The sequence below is a fragment of the Vulpes vulpes genome, chromosome 9 (assembly GCF_048418805.1).
Source record: "Vulpes vulpes isolate BD-2025 chromosome 9, VulVul3, whole genome shotgun sequence".
Classification (NCBI taxonomy): domain Eukaryota; kingdom Metazoa; phylum Chordata; class Mammalia; order Carnivora; family Canidae; genus Vulpes; species Vulpes vulpes.
Genome location: NC_132788.1, coordinates 62,664,456 through 62,684,262, shown reverse-complemented (window position 1 = coordinate 62,684,262; position 19,807 = coordinate 62,664,456). Strand labels below are relative to the sequence as shown.

The following is a 19,807-nucleotide window of genomic DNA, read 5'->3' as shown; positions in this document are numbered from 1 at the left end:
GTGCTAGGCCACAAAGTGCCGTCACATTCCGTGTCTTATGTGAGCCCTCAAGCAACCCTGGAGGGTCGGTAGCGCAAGGACTGTCCCCCTGTCACAGCGGAAACTGAGGTTTAGAGAAGGTAAGTCCACGGTGAGCTAACAGCTGAAATTTAAGGTGGAGAAATTTGATTCCAGAGCCCAAACATTTTGACTCCAAATGTCCATTTCCTGTTCTGACTAGGCACAAGAATCATCTCGGGGCATGGGTGAAGGCTGCAGAATCTCAGCCTCCAACAGCTCAAATATCTAGGGGTGAGACTGGGAACCTGGATCTTTGGCAAGCTTTCTAGGGGAGGCAGGTGCCATCAGGCCCCGACACTCAGCCCGGCTTTTGGAAACCACTGCCTGGTACCGCAAAGCCTCAGATTCTGTACTTAGACACCCTCTGCCTTAGTCTGGGACGCTATCGCAGAGCACCATAGGTGGGGTGGCTAAATGTTAATGTCTCACATTTCTGGAGGCTAGAATCCAAGATCAAGGGGCCAGAAGACCAGTGGGTGGTGAAGGCCTGCTTCTCTGTTCAGACACAGCTGTCTTCTCACTATACGCTCACATGGCAAAGGAGCTCCCTGCCTCTTCTAGAAGGGCACTAATCCATCACTGATGAGGGCTCTACCCTGATGACCTAATTACTTCCCAAAGGCCACATCTCCAAATACCATCACATTCAGGGGTTAGGATGTCAACATATGAATTTTGAGGAGTCACAAATGCCCAGTCTATAGCACCCTCCTTCTGCTCTACCCCCAATGCTAAGGGTCTGATCTCTTCCTCCCAATAGTTGCCTCTTCCTGTATACGCTCATACTACTAACCTCTCACACCGTTAAGGACCCGTGTGCCATGCAAACCATATACACTATTCATTTTGTCTCCCACTATCCTAGTGGTCAGTGCACAGTGTGTCCGTCTTAAGATAGGCCCTCTGGGCAAGCAAAGGAACACTCGTCCACATGGGTGCATTGCAGCTGAGATTCCCAGGATCGGAATCCCAGGCTGTGACCACAGAGGCCAGGCCATGTGGCTTTGTCCATGCTGTGCTATCTCCCCTACAGAAAGCCTGACTCTCTGACCATGGGACAGAAACTAATTATTACTAAAATGACAGTGACTAATTTTGGCCTAAAATATCAGCTCCCTCTGTCTGGGTCACATCTTTCTTTGAACTGGAAATCTCAATTGGCTGATGGACAGAGCATAGAATGCCCCAGACTTGGAAGACATAAAGACAGATAGCAACATTTGCTTCCAGCTTGGGGACCGAAGTAGAAAGAGGGGACCCCAAATCTGGATGTCCTAGGGCCCTTCTGCTCCAGACACAATACAGGAGAATTATCAATGGGCAAGAGCACCAGGGGACAGACCTTCATGGTGCTTCTTTTCTATATACATCTTTCACTCTGAGAAAGAATCAGAAAATAAGCTCACATCAAGGGTTTAACTCTCTTTAAAAAAAAAAAATGACAAAGTTTTCAGGAGCGTCCTGTGGCCCATTAGAGATGCAGACCATCACCCAGAGAGACTCTGGGCTGGCCACGTTCAAGTGGGTGTCATGAGGTGAGAAGGGGGCAGACATCAGGGGACGGCTCTGGACTCCACCCATACCTCAGCCACAGCGGCACCACTTGGTCTATGAGCCGTGTTTAAATATCTGGGCCCCACATGAGATCTTATTTGAGGAGAAGGAAAGGGTAGAAAGAAAAGGAAAGAAAAGGAAAAAGTGATTCAACCAACTCTTCGTGGTACAAAAAACAAATGGAAGCCCAAGAGGTAAAAGGGCTTACAGAGCATCACGCAGCTGGTGGAGACTGGGGTTAAAATGCAATATTGGTTGTGTTACACCGGTATCCTGCTCCTTCATTCAGTCGATGAGTCACACTTGGTAGTATTTACTAAGGGCACCGAGATAACCCTGCAATGAGCAAGGATACAAGTCAAATCACGGGAAAAATACACCTGTAATTTCTGCTGAGATCCTAGCTCTGAGCAGGGGCAGCAGGGCTGGCCTGACCTGAAGGTGAGGAGAAACACTCTTGGGAAGGGGTGGTTGAGCTGAAGGATGAAGAAAGGGAGAGCTGGCAGGGAAGGGAACTGCAGCTGTCACTGTGGTGCATGAGGCATGGCTCATCGTCACCAGGGGAGACCCTGTGACAGCCTTCAAGTGCTGCTCATCCGCCCCGTCCCCAGGGGGAGTTTCCTTCAGGGAGGACACAGCCTTTCCCTGTAATGAACACCCACTGCCACCGAGCTCTGCACACCTCATCCCTTGCCAAGCCATCCTGCAGAGCAAGTCATCCCCGTCACACAGCGAAGGTAGAGGGCTCAGCAAGGCTAAGTTGAATTGCCATGTCACATGGCTGCCAAGAGGCAGGGCCAGAGTTTCAACCAGAATGTATATGACCGCAGACCCCTGCCCTCTCCACGATCCCTGACCACTTGATGTGCGCAGAGGGAGAGCAGACCTCTGATGTACCCACTGGAGCCAGAGGGTCTCTCCTGCTGAAAAACAGTAACTCCACTTGGGTCGTTTGTCCTGACTGTGAAGAAAGCAGTTCTCTCATCATTCTCCGTACCAATGGCTGCACATGTCCTAGAAATTGAAGTTGGCCGTGGGTTCAACAAGCTAACCAAGTGACGAAGGCCGGGAACTACAGAGAAATGACAGGGGCCTGGAGCAAAGGGACGAAATATAGGTCAGAGGAGGAAGCCCCTCCTGCCTTCTAAGCAGTATCCTCATCTGGCAAATACACACACACACACACACACACACACATGCATGGGCACACATCCCCCATGCATACCCCATGCACACATATGCACAAATACACAACATGCATGCACACCCCATGTGCATACACACAATATATACACAGACATATGTACACATATGCATACATGTATACATATATATACATATATATGTGCAGGCATGCACACACACATAAACACACATAAACCCTCTCTTACCAGGACCACATGCCTCCCCTGAGACCAAGATCAGTCCAAATTCTTATTTTAATAGCCAACCTGCGGAGGCGTAGCAACCCTACGATGCCAACAAATACAGGGAAAGGACCGAGCCTTAATCTTACCCATCTGGCTTAGGATGTCATTTGGGGCAAAGTACACAGAAAACTCCTGCACACCATCCCTGGATAAACTTGGCACTTTCTGTGTGTGGACCGATGCCCAGCTTCTGGTGCCCTTTCTGATAGCCCCCAGGCTAAGCCCAGCTTAAGGGGAAGGGTAAATGTGACCAACTGAGTCGTTGCATTCACTGGTCAGTGATTGGTTCAAGAATGGGCATGTGACTCAAAACAAGCCACTGAGAACCTTCCCTGGGATGTCTGTGGGACTTTCTTTGGCAAAGCAGCTTGTAGCCCCCACTTTCCAGGGGTCACTGAGCTCTTATGATGAAATTCCAGAGCTGCTGGTAGCTGTCTTACTGCCAAAGTAGGGGAAATTTGCCTGAGAACAAAAGCAAAAGTGAGAAAAGCAGACAGGAGAGGCAGAAGGCAGGAGGGCCAGGGAGACCACATTCAAATGAAACCCTTCAAATCCCTGGATCCAGCTGTACCTGAAGCTGGAGAGCTCTATTTAGGGATAAGAACTAATCAATCACCTTTTCTGCTTAGGTCAATTTGAGTCTCTGTCCCCAGTAATCACTACCACTGACTTAGGGATCCTCAGCTCATAAAGCCACCTCTCACGTCCATGCTTTCACTTCCCTCTGTGTACATTCCCTCCTACTATCCTACAGCCTTAGGATACCGATCTCCCTGAAACCTTCCCCAAGCCGAGCATCGTTCTGGCCACCCAGCGGATGGACCGTCAGTGACTAGTGAAGAGAAAGCAAAGCAGTGGAGTCCAGCGTTCTTTTAAAGCTAAACAGAACTGAGACCAGAGTCACAGTCTGCGGTGGCCAGTGCTGGGGTCAGGCTGTCCTTGCGCTCTACTCTCTACACCCCGGTGACTTCAGTTAGGTTTAGGGCTACACACAACCAGCCAATTCAGCCCTGGGATGATAGAAAGAGGCAGAAATAGAAAATGAAGTCATACCCTGGCTGCGGCGGAGGCCATAAAAATAGGTAACGCTACGAGGAGAAACATGCAAGAGTTATGAAACGGCTGGACGACGCAGGATTTATTTGGGATTTCTGCCAGAACCAAGGGGACTCATGGCCCTGGGGCTAGTGACCCCTGGTGCCCAATGGGAACGGTGTCCCCTTGCCCCGCTTTATTCCCGCTGGATTTTTCTCCTCGGGTTCACACATCAACAGCACGTGCAGGTCCCTGGGCCCCAACCTCTAACATACTTGAGGCTCCTTTTTTATCCCAAAATGACACTCACGTATAGTCCAGTGACATCCCACGTTTTTAAAAAAAAACACACACACACACACACACACACACACGCAAAGCGACTTAATGCCCAAACTGAAATATAACAGAGAAATGAGAAGAGCGTATCATCCTAGTGCACGTGCTGCGGTTCGTGAAGGCGCGGGCAGGACAGCGTGAGGGGCTGTAACCAAGTCGTCCGGGATTGACTGGTTTGGGCTCTCCGGGAAGCGAGAGGCCCGGAGCCATTTCAAGCCACACTTGCGCGGCAAAGAACAGAGCTGAGCACACGGAGGGAGCACTGCAGTCCGTAGCCACTAATGAGGTGTCGTGTCCTGAAGCTCCCCGGGAATGCGGGGCGGCAGGGCGGGGGCAGGATCGGGGGTCTGCGAGTCACGGAAGATGTGAAACAGGCTTCACTGCACAGATTGCTAGACATCCAGGTCGCCAAATGCCAGTGGCGTCACTTCCAATCACGGCGACAACCAGAAACTGAGCCCTCTGCTTGTCCAACGCGCCCAGGGGCAAGAGCACCCCAGTGGAAGGCCACGGAGGCAGGCTGTCGGGACACCATGGAGGTGCCACCCCCCCCCCCCAGGCTTGCACACGACAGAGCTTCAGGAGGCAGAGGAGGAAGGGGTCTCGTCGTCCAGGCTCTGCCCCGGGGCCCAGGACCGACCTCACCTGCCCTCAGCCTCCCCCATGCAGAGCGTGTGGCACCGGCCAGGGCCAGCTGGCGCGGGAGGCAGAGTCTGAACATGGAAGGCCGGCCGGTCAGGTGGACTCAGCCTTCTGGTTCACGTCCCCTTGATTCCCAGTTCCCCCTCGTCTTCCATGCAATGGCAAGGGGGCTGGACACCCCTCCAAATGCTGCTGCTCCTGTGAGCAAGACGCCAACAGAAGTTTGGCCAGACTCAGGTGGGGGTGGGGGCAGCAGTAACTGAACAGGATATGGGCATCCCGAGGCTGGGGCGCAACAGGTGAGGGTGCAAGTGCTCATCGGCCTATCATTTGTCACCAGTGCCCCAGAGATGGCCTCCCATTTCCCAAGCTTCCTTCAACTAGGCCTCCTGTGTCCACATCCTCCCATACCCAGGGGACAAGGGCTGCGGGCAAGAACTGGGGGGCCAAGGGGGCCCAGACTGGCCCTATCAGTGTGTGGCAGTCCCCATCCGGGTGGGGTGCAGATGGACTAAGATGACAGGGGCCTCTGGTTACCCCCAACTTGGTGCACAGTGGCCCACTTGGCCCCCAGAGCAGGGCATTCTGTCTGCAGAGAAGAGAACCCCCTGCCCCCACCCAGCCTCACTGCACAAAGTGGGAGCTCCCGTGAACACATGACTGGGCGCACAGGACACCCAGTTCACGTCCCACTGATGTGCAGGTTCTAAGGTTGGCACGTGAAAAACCAACGTGTATCCAGAATCGCTCTCCAGAACCTCCCCTTGCAGAGGCAACATGTTAGATGCCAGCACGCAGACCTTCAGCCCATCCAACTCAGCAGCTCTCTTCTCCAGCTGGGAAACACATCTGTTTCTTCAGTTGGCTGTGCATGACGGCCACTGCCCCTCAGAACCGCCCCAGGGGGAGGAGCCCAGGCTGCATGGAGAGGTGGCTTGCAGGTGTCCCAGCCAGCAGCCACTATCCACAGCCAGACCTCAGGGTGAACCGGCCTCCCACCAATAACCTCAGCTGCCCCCACCTGCTCCAGAGCCCACCCAGCCTTCACATCTTCCAGGTGAGATCCCAGATATCACAGAGCCAGACATAAAATATCTCCACTGTGTATCTGAAATCCTAACCCACAGAGCGGGGGGGCGGGGGGTGGGTGGCTTTGTTCTTGATGCCTTAGAGCACTCTTCGGGACACATTAAGAGGCAGCCGGTTTGTAGGATATCTTTCAACATCTGAATAACGCTCAGCTTGGCAAAAGGCTCACCCTAGCAGTGGCCCAGCAGAACTGAGACAAGCTAAAGGGAGAGGCAAAATCAAACCACACGCTCCATCGGGGCGAAAGCTTGGGAGACCAGGGGCCACTTAAATTATCTGTTCTAAAGAAATGTGTGTAGCTGGATTCTCGTAGGTTAAACACATGATGATGGATTCCTCTAGATGAGCTCTGGAAAGCTTGACAGGTGATACGTTGAACTGTCTAGAAGGACATACTGGGATTTGTATATGATCGTCCAATGTAGCCAGTCACTCAAGGACCTCATTTGTCCTCCTTGGGGAACAAGAGTGCAGGCTCTGGAGATAGCTGAGCCATGTCAGATGATGGTGCAGCCACAGCAGTACCGCTCAGGGTAGTCCACCACATACACCCTGTGGTCAGTGCCATAGATGTAGTAGACATAAGTCTGTCCTTGGTACCAGTAATGAACTTCTGTGAGGGGGATCAGCTCAATGGTCTGGCGCTGGGGAGAAAATTGGGCAAGAAAAACTTCAGTGTTCTATTCAAGTCACTTGCCTGCTCGAGAACCTCCAGTAGCTCCCTACTACCTGTGGGATGAAGTTCATACTCTGGAGTTGGCCTTTTGGCTCCCATGTGCCCTTCTAGGTGTCTCTCCTATTACACTTCTTCACACACGCTAAGCTCTGGTCCAGACTAACTTCTCAGCTTTCGCCACCATCTGATTCCATGTGTCACAAAGGGAGGGTACAGCCATCCCCGGGGGAGTCCCAGGATGTATGGAAAGCCACCAGCCAAACAGGACATCTTTCAGAAGCATTAGTTTTTAGATGGGGAGGAAGGGCAGAGAAAGGTGGAAGATAAAGTCATTTTAAGCGTTTCTATATTAAAACAGCCATGGAGATATTAGGGAGTAGATTATACAATTTGAATGAAATTTTAAGGTAAAACACTGACACTAAAGAAATTCCAAAGTCTGGTGGTCTGCCTCAGGCTTTTTTCTCAGGACCCTCCCTCACCACACTCTTGCACTGACCTTACTTCAAGAGAGGCCTTTCTCAAATCCTCCCTTTCTTTTAGAAACAGGGAAACTGAGGCCTGCAGGCTCATGGAATTTCAGGTTTGGAAGATGATCCAGGTCAAGCCCCAGGGGTTTAATGCTCAAATCCCCTCCCAGCACCACCCTGTACCTAAGAGCCTGGGCGCTCACTCCACCAGCAGAGTGGTCCTAAAGCCCCTCATGCCCCCACCCCTGCTCTGAGCACTTGCTCTACTACCTCCCAAAATTGTGGGGCCGTGAATGGAATGGAGGTGACACTACTAAGACACCCACCTCCATCAGCTTTGGATGCTGCTTGGTTAAAGGCAGCTGCACACAGCTAACATAGGAAAATTATTCCTAGTCACTGAAGCTAAGCTTCCTTGGGGATGTACCGTGGTCCAGGCTCTGTGTCAAAGCCCCAAAGTTCTTCCGCACAAGATACTTCTTTGTCCCAGACTCACATTTAAGGGTTCCCAAACCCAGGGGGAGGTGGTGTGGACAGCCCAGGGCTGGGTCCTTTTTGGGAATTTCAGGAAGTTCCACTCCTTGGGGACCGTTCCAAGTCCCCTCACTCTGTAGGTGACGGTCCAGAAGCTGCCGGAGAAGGGGAAACAGGCCAGGGAGCGGATTTTGAGAAGCAGGGTTCCTCACTCCACTGGAGGGACAGCCAAAGGGCAATGCGACATTGTGGCCGGAAGAGGGGACTCAGAGTCTTCCATGAAGTTCCCTGAGTGATCTCGTACTTGCTTTTTCTAGGAAATGGGGATCAAAGTTTCTATGCCACAGAGCTGCTGAGATAACCAGAGAAGACCCGGAGACCTCCTGTATGCCAGAAAGTGGTCTCTAAGTGATAATTTTGGAAATCACAGATAGAAGACCCCTCTGCGACATTTTGTTATAGAGGGCATGAAATGGGGACCAGGAGACAAGAGAAGGTGGGAGCCCACGTCCCTGCTCCAAACGCCTGGGCAGACGGGTCAGGATCACTCTCTTTTCCAGGCTTTTCTACCAGGATCAAACAGGAAGCAATAGCCATACCACTCCCTTCCTGCCTCCATTTGCTTCTGATCCAAAAGGCCTCCAGAAAAAAAATTTTTTTAATTTAATTTAATTTTTAGAAAGGCCTCCGGGTCTGAGGCTACAGATTGGTTAGGACATCAGCTGCCATCGAGTGGCTGCCTTGTGATCAGCCACGGATCTGTGTGCATGCACACCTTGGCCATAACCCCAGGACCAGCAGTTTCCAGGTCTGAGAGCCATGGCGGGGGCACCGTGTCGTGACAGGCATGTCTCCGGCTGACTCCACTCGCTAACTTCTCACTCCTGAGCAGAGTGATCTTTGCCTACAGAGGCAGGACCAAAAAGGTTCACCAAAGAGCCCTTCGCTCCCGCTGCTCTGAGATGTCCACCTGCCCCGGGTTTACCCTTCCCGCCTCCAGGACTGGTTCCCAGGGGCCCGTGTTGCCCAAGTCAGGACTGCGCTATAGGGGATGTACTCCCCAGGGGGAAGCCTGGGGACATCCGGGCCTGCCACCGACACTGCGTGATCTCGGGCAGCTCACTCCCCCTCTGCAGGCCTCAGTTTTCCCAGCTCCCACATCAAGGACCCAAAAAGGACTCAACTTGTCAGTCTCCGAAGTCAAAGAGGCTCAGAATAACCACAAGTGTCTGCAAGCTGCTGAACTTGGGCCCTTATCTTCTTCCCCTTCCTGGAGTACGTACCTCAATACTGGGGGCTCTTCGTGTGACCCACACCATTAATACTAGTGAGGCAAGAGCAAAGTCCCCCAGGGACGATGCTCTGGGGGGTTCCATGGACAATGTTCTCGTCTCCCCCGTGTTCCCACAAATCTGCTGCTTCTCTGCTACTCACAGCCCATCGCTCTTCCTCGGGGTCCTGTCCTTGGATACAGAACCCTCGCACACAGGAGCACAAGGTGCCTTGGAAGTTGTGCCCGATGACTGGATGGTGCCAAACAACAAAAGGCCAGCTCCCTCATCTGCAGGCACACGGTTGCTGAGGTGTAACCGGTGCTCAGAGCTCCGATGGGATGGGACAGTCACTGATCCCTTGCCACACTGTGCCCTTGTGTGACCCCTGCCACTCCGGCTCTGGCTCCCCTACTCCTTTACAGGCTTTTTCTCCTGGGAGCCCTTTCTTGATAAATGTCCTGCACACAAGCCCTCATCTCGAAGCTGCTTCTGCAGACCCCAATCTAAGGCAATGTCCAATCCAGCTCATTTTAAAGATGAGGACATTGAGGCCCTTAGAGGGCAAGAGCGTGGCTTGGGGCCATGAGTCATGCGCCAGAGCTGGCAAGCAGGTGCTACCCTGGTAAATGAGCTGTCCCTGCAGTTTCTGGCCCCAAATCCCTGTCAGCTGACATATCCCAATAAACCTGCACTGGCTTTGAAGGAGTTACGTATCTTGAATGCAGTGAGTAATCACCTTAGGCTTGGCACTAGGGAAGTGGGTTCTGCTCCTGGGCTCTACCACCAAGAAGCTGTGTCACTTTAAGTGAATTACTTCTACTCTCTGAGCTTCCTCTGATTTACTGGGAGACTCATGGGTTTGGGCTAGGCAGGGGTAGCCAACAATAGCCCACAGGCCAGAGCCAACCCATCAGCACATACAGTATTCCTAGCATTTTTTTTTTCAGCTAGCTTTTTTTTTAAATTTATGATAGGCACACAGTGAGAGAGAGAGAGAGAGAGAGGCAGAGACATAGGCAGAGGGAGAAGCAGGCTCCATGCACGGGGAGCCCGATGTGGGACTCGATCCCAGGTCTCCAGGATCGCGCCCTGGGCCAAAGGCAGGCGCTAAACCGCTGCGCCACCCAGGGATCCCATTCCTAGCATTTTTAAACTTTTGTTCTCAATATGGAAAAATTAGAAAGTTTCATATAAAAATCAGGTTTTTTAGAAGATCTGAAATCTCTGCTCCTGTGCCGATGCAGAAGATGAGTGGCGGCCCACCCCTCTGGATAGGGAGGCTCTCCCACCCATGATTTCTGAGGCCGACTACAGCTCCAAGAGGGGCATCATTATTTTTTAATTAAATGTATCTTTTTCTCTCCTGCAAACAGGGGAGATGTGCAGAGAGAGAAGGGGAAGTACTCGTTGCAAAGGGACCAGAAGGAAAAGGGGCATTTTGAACACCAGGTTCCAAGGCAAATTACTGCATCTCTAGCAAACCCTGAGGTGGTGCCAGCGTCTCCTTTTCACTCATGAGAAATCGGACTTCAGGGAAGAAGTAGCTGGGCTACGACCACATTGAGACACAGGTGAACCAGCATATAAGCCCAGACTATAAGACTCAAGGAGCCGGGGCGCTGGCCATTCCCTGGCCAACCCCTCTCCCCCGACCCCGGGTCCCCCCAGACACCTGCAGCCGTGACCACTCAAAGCCGCAAAGCAACACCGCCACCTAGTGGGCCTCCCAACACAGCACCGGAGCAACCCTTCCCTGGAAGCCATCCCAGCCTGGAGACGCCTGGGATTTGCAAAGTGCTCCCAGGGGCAGGACCTGGGGCTCCAGACTTGCCTGCCACCCCGAGGCTTGCACTTTTCTTCCCCATCTCTGAAGACGCTAACCCACGGGGTTAGAGTCAAACTCATGCTGAGCCACGGTCCTGCCTGAAACCCTACGATAGCTTCTAGTTGCTCAGGATAAGAATCCTGCTCTCTGTGTCCAGGGGTCCCACCTGCCCCTGAGGCCCCACACTGCTCTGCTCTCTGCCCTCCGGCCACATGGCTCTGGTCAGTGTCAAGTACTCCCTCCACTTCCTAAACCGGGGCTCCTGGGATCCCTGGGTGGCGCAGCTGTTTAGCGTCTGCCTTTGGCCCAGGGCGCTATCCTGGAGACCTGGGATCGAATCCCACGTCGGGCTCCCGGTGCATGGAGCCTGCTTCTCCCTCTGCCTGTGTCTCTGCCTCTCTCTCTGTGTGTGACTATCATAAATAAATAAAAAAAAATTAAAAAAAAAAAAAAACTAAACCGGGGCTCCTTTCCGCCACCCTTCCCCTAGCCGACGCCTCCCTCCCTCCTCTGGAAGGGGCCCCCCAGCAGAGGGAACAGCCCATGCCCTCCTTCATGGGACCAGAGGGCCAGCCCCAGAAATCTCCCAACGGGCCCTAGCCCCCAACCCCACTCACCTGCTGCAGGACTCGGGCCCGGGAAGCCAGGGCAGCGCTGTGCTCCGCAATGCCCCTCTGGGAAGCCAGAGAGATCTCCCGCAGCGGGAAATCCACAATGGGGTACACCTGCCGGAGAGATGCAGTCGCCTCGCTGCCCTGACCCAAGGTGTCAGCACCTGAAGCCTTGCAGCTCTGATTCACAGGGGGCAGGAACACGAGCCCAGACAGGAAAGGGCCCGAGGCCACTCAGTGTTTAACCTCCAGGGGACTTTGATTAGGCACCTGCCCGCCTCGGGCATTCCAACCAGGAAAGGGGGGCTGTGGGCAGAGATGACTCCTCTACCTGCACCTCCCTGCTGCCGTCTAACTCAGGCTTGGGGCGAGCAGGGGGTGCTTCCTGAGGGGCCGATGCCTGAGTTGGGCCTTTAGGAAGCCACACTGATTTGGGGCAAAGGAAGGAGTCTGAGAATTACTATTCCACCATAAAAAAGAAGGAAACCCTGTCCTTTGTGACAACATGGATGGACACTGAGGCCATTGTGCTAAAGGACATAAATCAGAGAAAGACAAATACTGTAGAATGTGTATGCTGAATCTAAAAAACAAACTCACGGATACAAAGACAGATTGGTGGTCGTAGGGGAGAAGGTGGTGGAAAGGGACAAACTTAGTTATAAAGTCGGTCAGTCCCGGGGATGTGCCGTACATCTTGGTGACTATACTTAATAATACTGTGTTGTATATTTGAAAGCTGCTAAGGGAGCAGATCCTAAAAGTCCTCATCATGAGAAACTAAAAATCGTAACTATGTGGTGAGATGTTAACTAGACATTGTGGTGATCATTTCGCAACACATACAAATATCGAATCACTGTGTCGTACACCTGAAACTAATACGGTGTATGTCAATTATGCCTCGATTTTTAAATTTACATGCTATAAAGTGAGAAAAAAAAAAAGCCAATCTGCAAAAGCTACTTACTGTAAATAAAAAAAAGAGAGAGAGAGAGACAGGGAGAGAGAAAAGGAGGCTGAGCACCTGGCCCTCTCAGAGAAAACAAGCCCTCTCAGACGTCCCATAAAGGCCAAGTTTCCTGCCAAGGCCTACAGCAGAGGTTGGCAAATCTCCTCTGTATAAGGCCACATAGTAACTATTTTAGGCTTTGTAGGCCATCGGGTCTCTGTCTCAACTACTTGACTCTGCCCTTGCAGCAGGAAAGCAGTCACAGACATATGTCAACAAACAGGCATGGCTGTGTTTCAATAAGACTTTATTTATAAAAGCAGGCCAAGGGCCAGAGTTTGCCAACCTCTGCCCTGCAGGACCCCCCGATCTGGCCTCTGGCACCTCTCATGTCTTAGCTCCTTACTCTGCACAACCCACATCCCTCCTGTCCCACTGCCTTGTGCTGCTCCCTCTGCTGGACACCTTGGCTCCAGAGTCCACAGGGTCCATGCCCCCACTACACACTGTTCCAGTCTTTGCCCAGGGTCACCTCCCAGCACCCCCCCCCGAAACCCCACCCACTCCTGTCTCTTTACCCTGCTGGCATGTTTTCGGTGACCCTAACCACTCTCTGACATGAGGGCAAGACATGATTACCTTCTCCCTTCACCAGACTATGAGATTGACCTGGGCGAGGGTTCTGTTTTACGGTATCCCCAGGGCACTATCCCCAGAATAGCGCCTGCTAGGAGAGGAGGGTCTCGAGCTTTGTGTCAGGGTGTGGAGGGAGGAAGGAAGGGGGTGAGCAGAGAACTGGCCCCACGGGGTCCCAGCAGGCTCTCCCCTGCTCAGCCCCTCTGTTCCCACCCAGCCGGTCTTCCCATGAGGATGCAGGCCTCCAGGAAGGGAGGAGGAGGGGGGGGGGAGGAACCCAGCTTCCTTCGTGATGGTTCAAAGCCCCCCTTACCATGGTGTTTTCATCCTTAAAGAGGCTTTCTCCTTTGGCTTTAGCAAGGAGCTCCCCAGGGCAATTCAGTCGGTGCTCAGACACAAACTCAAACAGGCTGTTCTTCCTGGAGGTGACGAGCGTGAGGAGCAGAGCACATGGCACGTTGGGTTAAGAACAGAGGTTTGCAATCAGCGCCAGGCTGGAGGGCTTGCTTACTACTGCTGGGGCCTCGGGAAAGCTCTTTAGCACCCTCATCTGTAAAATGGCAAACCGCTAGAGTCCTGACAGTTCTGTTCTAGCGCCTCATTTTGTCCTCAGCTGCGAGGCGCTTAGCACGGTGCCCACAGGACAAACCCATCATGCACGGGAGCCTTCCCTGACGGGGGCATTTATGACACAGGGACTCTGTTCCAGAAGAGACGGCCCAGGCCTTGAGTGGCTGCTGCACTAGAAAGTGGCGATGTCAGAATTTGAACCCAGGTCTGTCTGTTGTAAAGCACGCCAGCATCCAGCCACCCGACCCCCTTTCCCAGGGACCTCTCCTCTTCCCAAGGTGCCTGAAGCCCTCTTCTCCTGGCACGAGTCCCTGGACCAGGAAAGCCCCAACCACCTGGAGTTCTCCACAGAAACCAGTCCGGGCCATGTCCCCCGGGGACCCCCATCAGGCCACAGTGCTGAGACACTGCCACATACCACATGATGACCAACTGGATGAAGTGCAGCAGTTTCTTCTCCCCCTTGCAGGTGGCGCAGGTCTTGTTTCCCCTCCCTGAGCATGTGCTGCACCTGAGGGGGGCACGTGGTCAGCACCACTCAAACAGCTGCTGCATCCTGGTGGCTTCTCGAGGGCTCACCCCAAATCCTCCCTCATAGAGGTGGACTGAGGTCAGCATCAGTTGCTTCCACCTGCCCACCATCCCGACCTCCTGCTTCTGGTGGCAATGCCCCTGTGTCCCTTCGAAGACCACCCTTTTCCCACCCTGATCACCAGATTCTGGTGGGGTGATTCTGGAAGGGGTTCTGTGACCACCCCTTCTGTGACCGGCCTGGGACCTGGGTTTGGCCAATCAGCTTATTCCATCTGTCTGGCCACAGTGGCTGACACAAAGATGAGCACACATGAGTGCACCCGGGTGAGTGCAATGAGATCTGCCCTAGAACTTTGTTAGAAACTATCAGGAAAGGGACAGCCTCATCTATTGAGGTAACGAAGCTTGGAGTTATTGGTTGTCCCTCTGTCACCACAAGAGACAGCATGCCTAAGAATGAAGCCAACACAAAGGAAATCAGGATGAGGGATGGAGACAGAGTCCTGGTGATTTTGTTTAAGCACCTGGATCCAGCTGTACCTGAAGCCATCCCTGAAATATAATCCTGGACTTTTCTGTTCCAAGGGCAGAACTTTTTGTTAAGCTCATTTGAAATAGGATTCTTTGACTTGTAAACAAAAAAAAGCTGAGCTTCTCTCCAAATCAAAGACCTTCTTTATCAACCACAGGTGGCAGGTCTGCCAAAACTTTGCTCTCTGGCTTCTTAGAAGGATGGCCTGGGTCAAAATGAATCAAAGGTATCATCAACCAACACAACTTTGAATAGTCTCACTCCTCATGGTTTCCTATTTCCCTCTAACGATTTATAAATAAATACCTTAAGGACACGATTTACAAAATGCAATAACCCACTATTTGCAAAGCCCTGTGAAGAGAGATGGAACTTTGTTGATTGTTTAGTCAATCAACCAACCTTCCTTGATGTCTCCACTCAGGCCCCACAATGAGTTATAAAGTTTTTTTTTTTTAATTTTTATTTATTTATGATAGTCACAGAGAGAGAGAGAGAGAGGCAGAGACACAGGCAGAGGGAGAAGCAGGCTCCATGCACCGGGAACCCGACGTGGGATTCGATCCCGGGTCTCCAGGATCGCGCCCTGGGCCAAAGGCAGGCGCCAAACCGCTGCGCCACCCAGGGATCCCACCCACAATGAGTTATAAATAAGGGTTTGCCTCGGTCCTAATCCTCAGAGGGTTACAGGTCTCACCTTTGGGTGGTTTTCTGTGTTCATTTCCCACCACATGTGTAGTCTCTCCTCCCTTCCCTTCCTCCCAGCAGTGCCTCGTTCCTTACATCTGGCCCCTAGACTGCTGGACGAGGTCTGGTCTTGTCTCGGAATAGCAAGCCTGGAGGAAAGCTCACCCACTCCACAAATATTTACTGAGCACCTACCAGGCACAGCACCCTGGGGCATAAGAGTGACAAGACAGGGCACCTGACTTCCCTCCAGAGGAGCAGACAATGAAAAGCAAGAAGGCCTGGAAGTGAGAGCTCGTCAGCTCAGCGCTGGGGAGACCCACTCCTACCTCCGCCTGCCAGACCCTGAGCACATCTGACACCTCCGGGACTGCTTGGCTTTGCGCTTGGCTCCGCTGCAGGAAGAGCATCTCACCTGCGGACACAGCACAGCCTCAGCCCTGCCGGCCTCCCAGGGAAGAGGGGCAAAGGGCATCTGGAGACTCAGTTCAAATCCCAACCTGGTGACCCTGAACAAGCCACTTCCTCTCCCTGGGCCTCAGTTCCTTCATCTGTAAGATGGGAAAGGTGGACGTTGTGCACCTCTGGGCCTCTCCAGCTGTAGCCTTCAAAGATGCTACATCCTCACATCTGTGTTTCTCCTGAGACACCATCTTCCCCTGCTCCTCTCTGATTCCCCATGACCCCTGAGAGTGCACCCTGACCAAACAGCCACGGCCAGACGGATTCAAAAGAGGGGCAGGCTGGCTGAGTTGGGGATGGGGAGTTCTGTCTTGGAAAGGCCTCCAGGCTTTCCAAGAGTGGACTCTGGAGACATTGCAGGGAAAGCCTGAGGGAGGAGGGAGAGGAGGAGGAGCAGGGGTGGAGGGAGAAAGTATAAAGACTGCAGGGAGGGGCTCCAGGAAGGCCGAGAGGAGGCATATGGTGGGAGTGAGGGTACAGGAGACAGAGGGGGCAGGACGAGCCATAGGTGGGCCCCATAGGTGGCATGTGAGTAGGCAAAGGAATGCACGCAGCAGATGGAAGGTGGGCAGAGAAGGATGGGGAGGGCATGGCTTAGGGTGGCAACTGGTCAATATGTGTCCAAAAGATCAGAGCGAAAGGAGAGAGCTGAGGACACCTGAGGAGCATGGTCTCACTCCCAGGAGCGTCAGCAGCCTTGAAGTTTTCTGAAGAGAAGCCTGATGGGGCCAGGGCCTGGATGAGCACGTAGGGACCTGTACTAGGTTGAAGACCGGCTCCCTCCACCCCCAACCATGACATTTACACCCATCAGAACCTCAGAATTGCCCTTGTTTGGAATTAGTACTGGCAGATGTCATTAGTTAAGATGAGGTCATGCTGGACGAGGGTGAGCCCTAGATCCGGAGCCTAGTGCCCTCAGCAGAAGGCCTGAGGAGACCTGGGACACACGTCGGGAGAAGGCCCAGGACAAGAGAGGCAGAGGATGGAGTGGGGAGCTGAGGGCCAGGAGCGGCTGCAGGCACTAGGAATGTGGCTCGGGGTCTCCCAAGAGAACCAACCCTGCTGACCTCTTGATTTTAGCCTTCCAGCCTCCAGAATGTGAGAGAAGAAATATCAATCGTTTGAAGCCCCCTGGTAGCCATAGGGCACTAACACCAGGTCCCCATCCATTCTGCCCCTCGGAGCCCCCTGAACTTCACCTCAGGCTCATCACCGCTTACTACATGTGCTGGTCACTTGTCGGTCTTCCCCAGGACAGAGTTCCCCCAAGAGGGTCCCTGCTGGGAAGGCCCTCAGCTGAGTCCTCTTATAGGGCCCAGCACTGAGCGAGTGCTCAGTCTCAGGGAATGTTTGCAGACAAATGAGAAAAAGAGAGAAGAATTAAAATCGTGAACCATAAACCATCCAAGGGAACAAAGGCCAGTAGCAAACAGCCGATCCAACTTGCCCATTTTACAGGTGAGCAAATGGAGGCCCAGAAAGGGAGGATGACTCACCTCAGGTCACACTGTTAGTGGGGGAGCCCCAGGCCCCCAGCCCAGCCCTCCATCCCCACAGGGCCCGTCCTCCTACAAAATCATTAATTCACCAGCAGCCACACAGGACTCACCATGCCGGCCCCATGGCAGCCGCTGCACTTGTAGCGCCCACGCCCATGGCATTTGTGACATTCCTGAAAGTGAGAAGCCCTCCTTGGCTCCAGTCTCCCAAGCACCAAGGCCTCCTGATGTCAGCAGCCCCACACCCACCCCATGGCGTCACCAATCCAAACATAGGTACAGCCGTTCAGGCCCAGCATGGGATGATGGCCATTCTCACTTGACTAGGATTCCAAAGGCCTTGAATGCCAAGCCAAGGAGATCATGTTACCATTTCCTGAGGGCCCCAGCCCAGTCTGTTCTCCAAGCTCCCTGTCCTAACTCATGCTCCCAGGCTAAACCACAAAGGCTGGTGTCCTTGGCCCATTGGGCAACTAAGAGGTCTTTGGGAATAGAAATCATAAAAAATGCACAGCATTTCTGTGAAAGGCAAAGAATGAGCTATTGCAGTCTAATCCCTGAATCAAAACAGCTTTTCCACTCCTGAGAAAAGAATAGAACCCTCTCTTGACCTCTCAAAGTTCTCGTCATCACATGATGCTATGAAAAGTCATCGGGGAAAGTTACATACTTGATCAAGTTCTACAGTGAAGATGAGAACATAATAGGAAGGTTCTCATCTGAGGTTTTGTGATACATTAGTCCAGCCTCACTTCGTGTCGTGATTATACTTCCATAAGACGGGAGAGAAGTCAACTCTGTCCCTTTACTGAAAATCCAAATAATGTTTGAGATTTGCTTTATATCCATTTCATTCAGCACTTCAGCTGTTTACTGTCAGGCAAAAATAAAAAACAAAAATAAATTTAAAACACTCAGATGGTCTTAGGAATGTGAACACTTACTGTGTAAAGCTGGTGACAGTTTGGTAAATGGAATCATCCCTTCGCTATGTGACGCAGGGAGGGGCTCCTCCCTAATTACTCCCTAATTACTCCCTAATTTGCATGGAATTTTGTATGGGTCTATATTCCATGCTCTGGGGTTCCTTAGAATTCGCCTTATGGATAGCCACAGCATGAACCAGCGGTCTGCATTCTGGCTTCCCTTTCTAAAAAGAAAAGGTTTGAGGAAATATGTAGTGTCTGGGAAACCGGCTCAGAGAGAAGGGCAAAGACGCCAACAATCATGTTACCTTGACCACTGACGAGTGAGGGACTTGGAACTTCCTCGTGTCTTCTTGAAACATCGGGGGGACCTGGACCCTGATGTCCCAAAGTCTGGGGGAGGTCCCTCTTTGTGGCCCATCCACTGACTGGTCTGACACAGAAAGGGATCATTGTAAGGCCAGTGAACAGCTGCAAGGACAAGCTTTCATTTATCTACCAAATAGTATAGAGCCTTCACTTGATGCCAGGCACTAGGCAAGATGCTGGGCCAAGGGACGGGTAGACAAGGGGCCCCTCGGAGTCCATGGTTAAGCACCCAGGTGTTGGAACTGAGCAGACCTAGTCTGACTCCTGACTCTTCCTCTTCCTAGCTGCGTGACTCCAGACAAGTTATTTTACCTCTCCGACCTTAAACTCTCTCACCTCCAAAATGAGAAAATAGATGGCACCTGCCTACCAGATAGGATGGTAGTGAAAATTAAATAGAAGGCATAGAAATGCTTAGCACAGGGCTGGCCTGTGAGACAGATCAATAACAAGAACCACCATCACAACTGTGACCATCCCCACCTCCTTCCCCTTCCTCGTCCCCACTCCTCCATTCAAGGAGGTGCGGCACAGCTACAACCACGATACAACGTCATGGGATATGTGGAGTACTTTGGATAAGAGCTGCATGAATGCTCTGAAAGCCCAGAAGACTGACTCCTTCTATTGAGGATGGGGTCAGCAGGTAAAGAAATCCTGAAGGGCTTTATTAAAGAGGTGACACAGGGGGCACCTGGGTGGCTCAGTGGCTGAGCATCTGCCTTGGGCTCAGGTCCTGATCCCAGGGTTCATCGGGCTTCCTGCAGGAAGCCTGTTTCTCCCTCTGCCTATGTCTCTGCCTCTCTCTCAGTGTCTCTCATGGATAAATAAATCTTAAAAAAAAAAAAAAAAAAAAAGAGGTGGCACAGCTGCTGAGTCTTGAAGGATGAACCAGAGATGTCAGCAGAAAAGGAGGGGCTTAGGGCTTCCCAGAGGGAACCCTCAGCCTCCAGTGGGGTTCAGCAGCAGGTGGGATGGCACAGCAAACAGGGTCCTAGGGACTCTGGGAGACACTGGGGGCGGCCTCCAAGCCAGGCAGATGCCCAGGCACACACACTGCCTTTGTCTGTGGCCAGGCGGCACCAGTCTGTGGCCAAAGGCAAACACTAGACTTTTTTAGGTCCTCCTGCAAACCGCTTTCCGGACAGGAAGGATTTG

General features: G+C 52.5%; 1 protein-coding gene across 3 annotated transcripts in view; it reads right to left on the bottom strand.

The window, feature by feature from the left end:
* Window positions 1-4,164: 4,164 nt before the first annotated feature.
* SSUH2 (ssu-2 homolog) overlaps window positions 4,165-19,807 on the bottom strand; it is a 28,685-nt gene continuing 13,042 nt past the window's right edge. For all 3 annotated transcript variants that reach the window (XM_072720350.1, XM_072720351.1, XM_072720352.1), the window contains 7 exons: window positions 18,589-18,713; window positions 17,465-17,527; window positions 15,720-15,805; window positions 14,056-14,148; window positions 13,381-13,486; window positions 11,486-11,593; window positions 4,165-6,793 (listed from right to left, as the gene is read on the bottom strand). In XM_072720350.1, coding sequence (XP_072576451.1) covers window positions 6,647-6,793; window positions 11,486-11,593; window positions 13,381-13,486; window positions 14,056-14,148; window positions 15,720-15,805; window positions 17,465-17,527; window positions 18,589-18,713 — 728 coding nt within the window. In that variant the 3' untranslated portion in view covers window positions 4,165-6,646. The remainder of the gene's footprint in view (window positions 6,794-11,485; window positions 11,594-13,380; window positions 13,487-14,055; window positions 14,149-15,719; window positions 15,806-17,464; window positions 17,528-18,588; window positions 18,714-19,807) is intronic.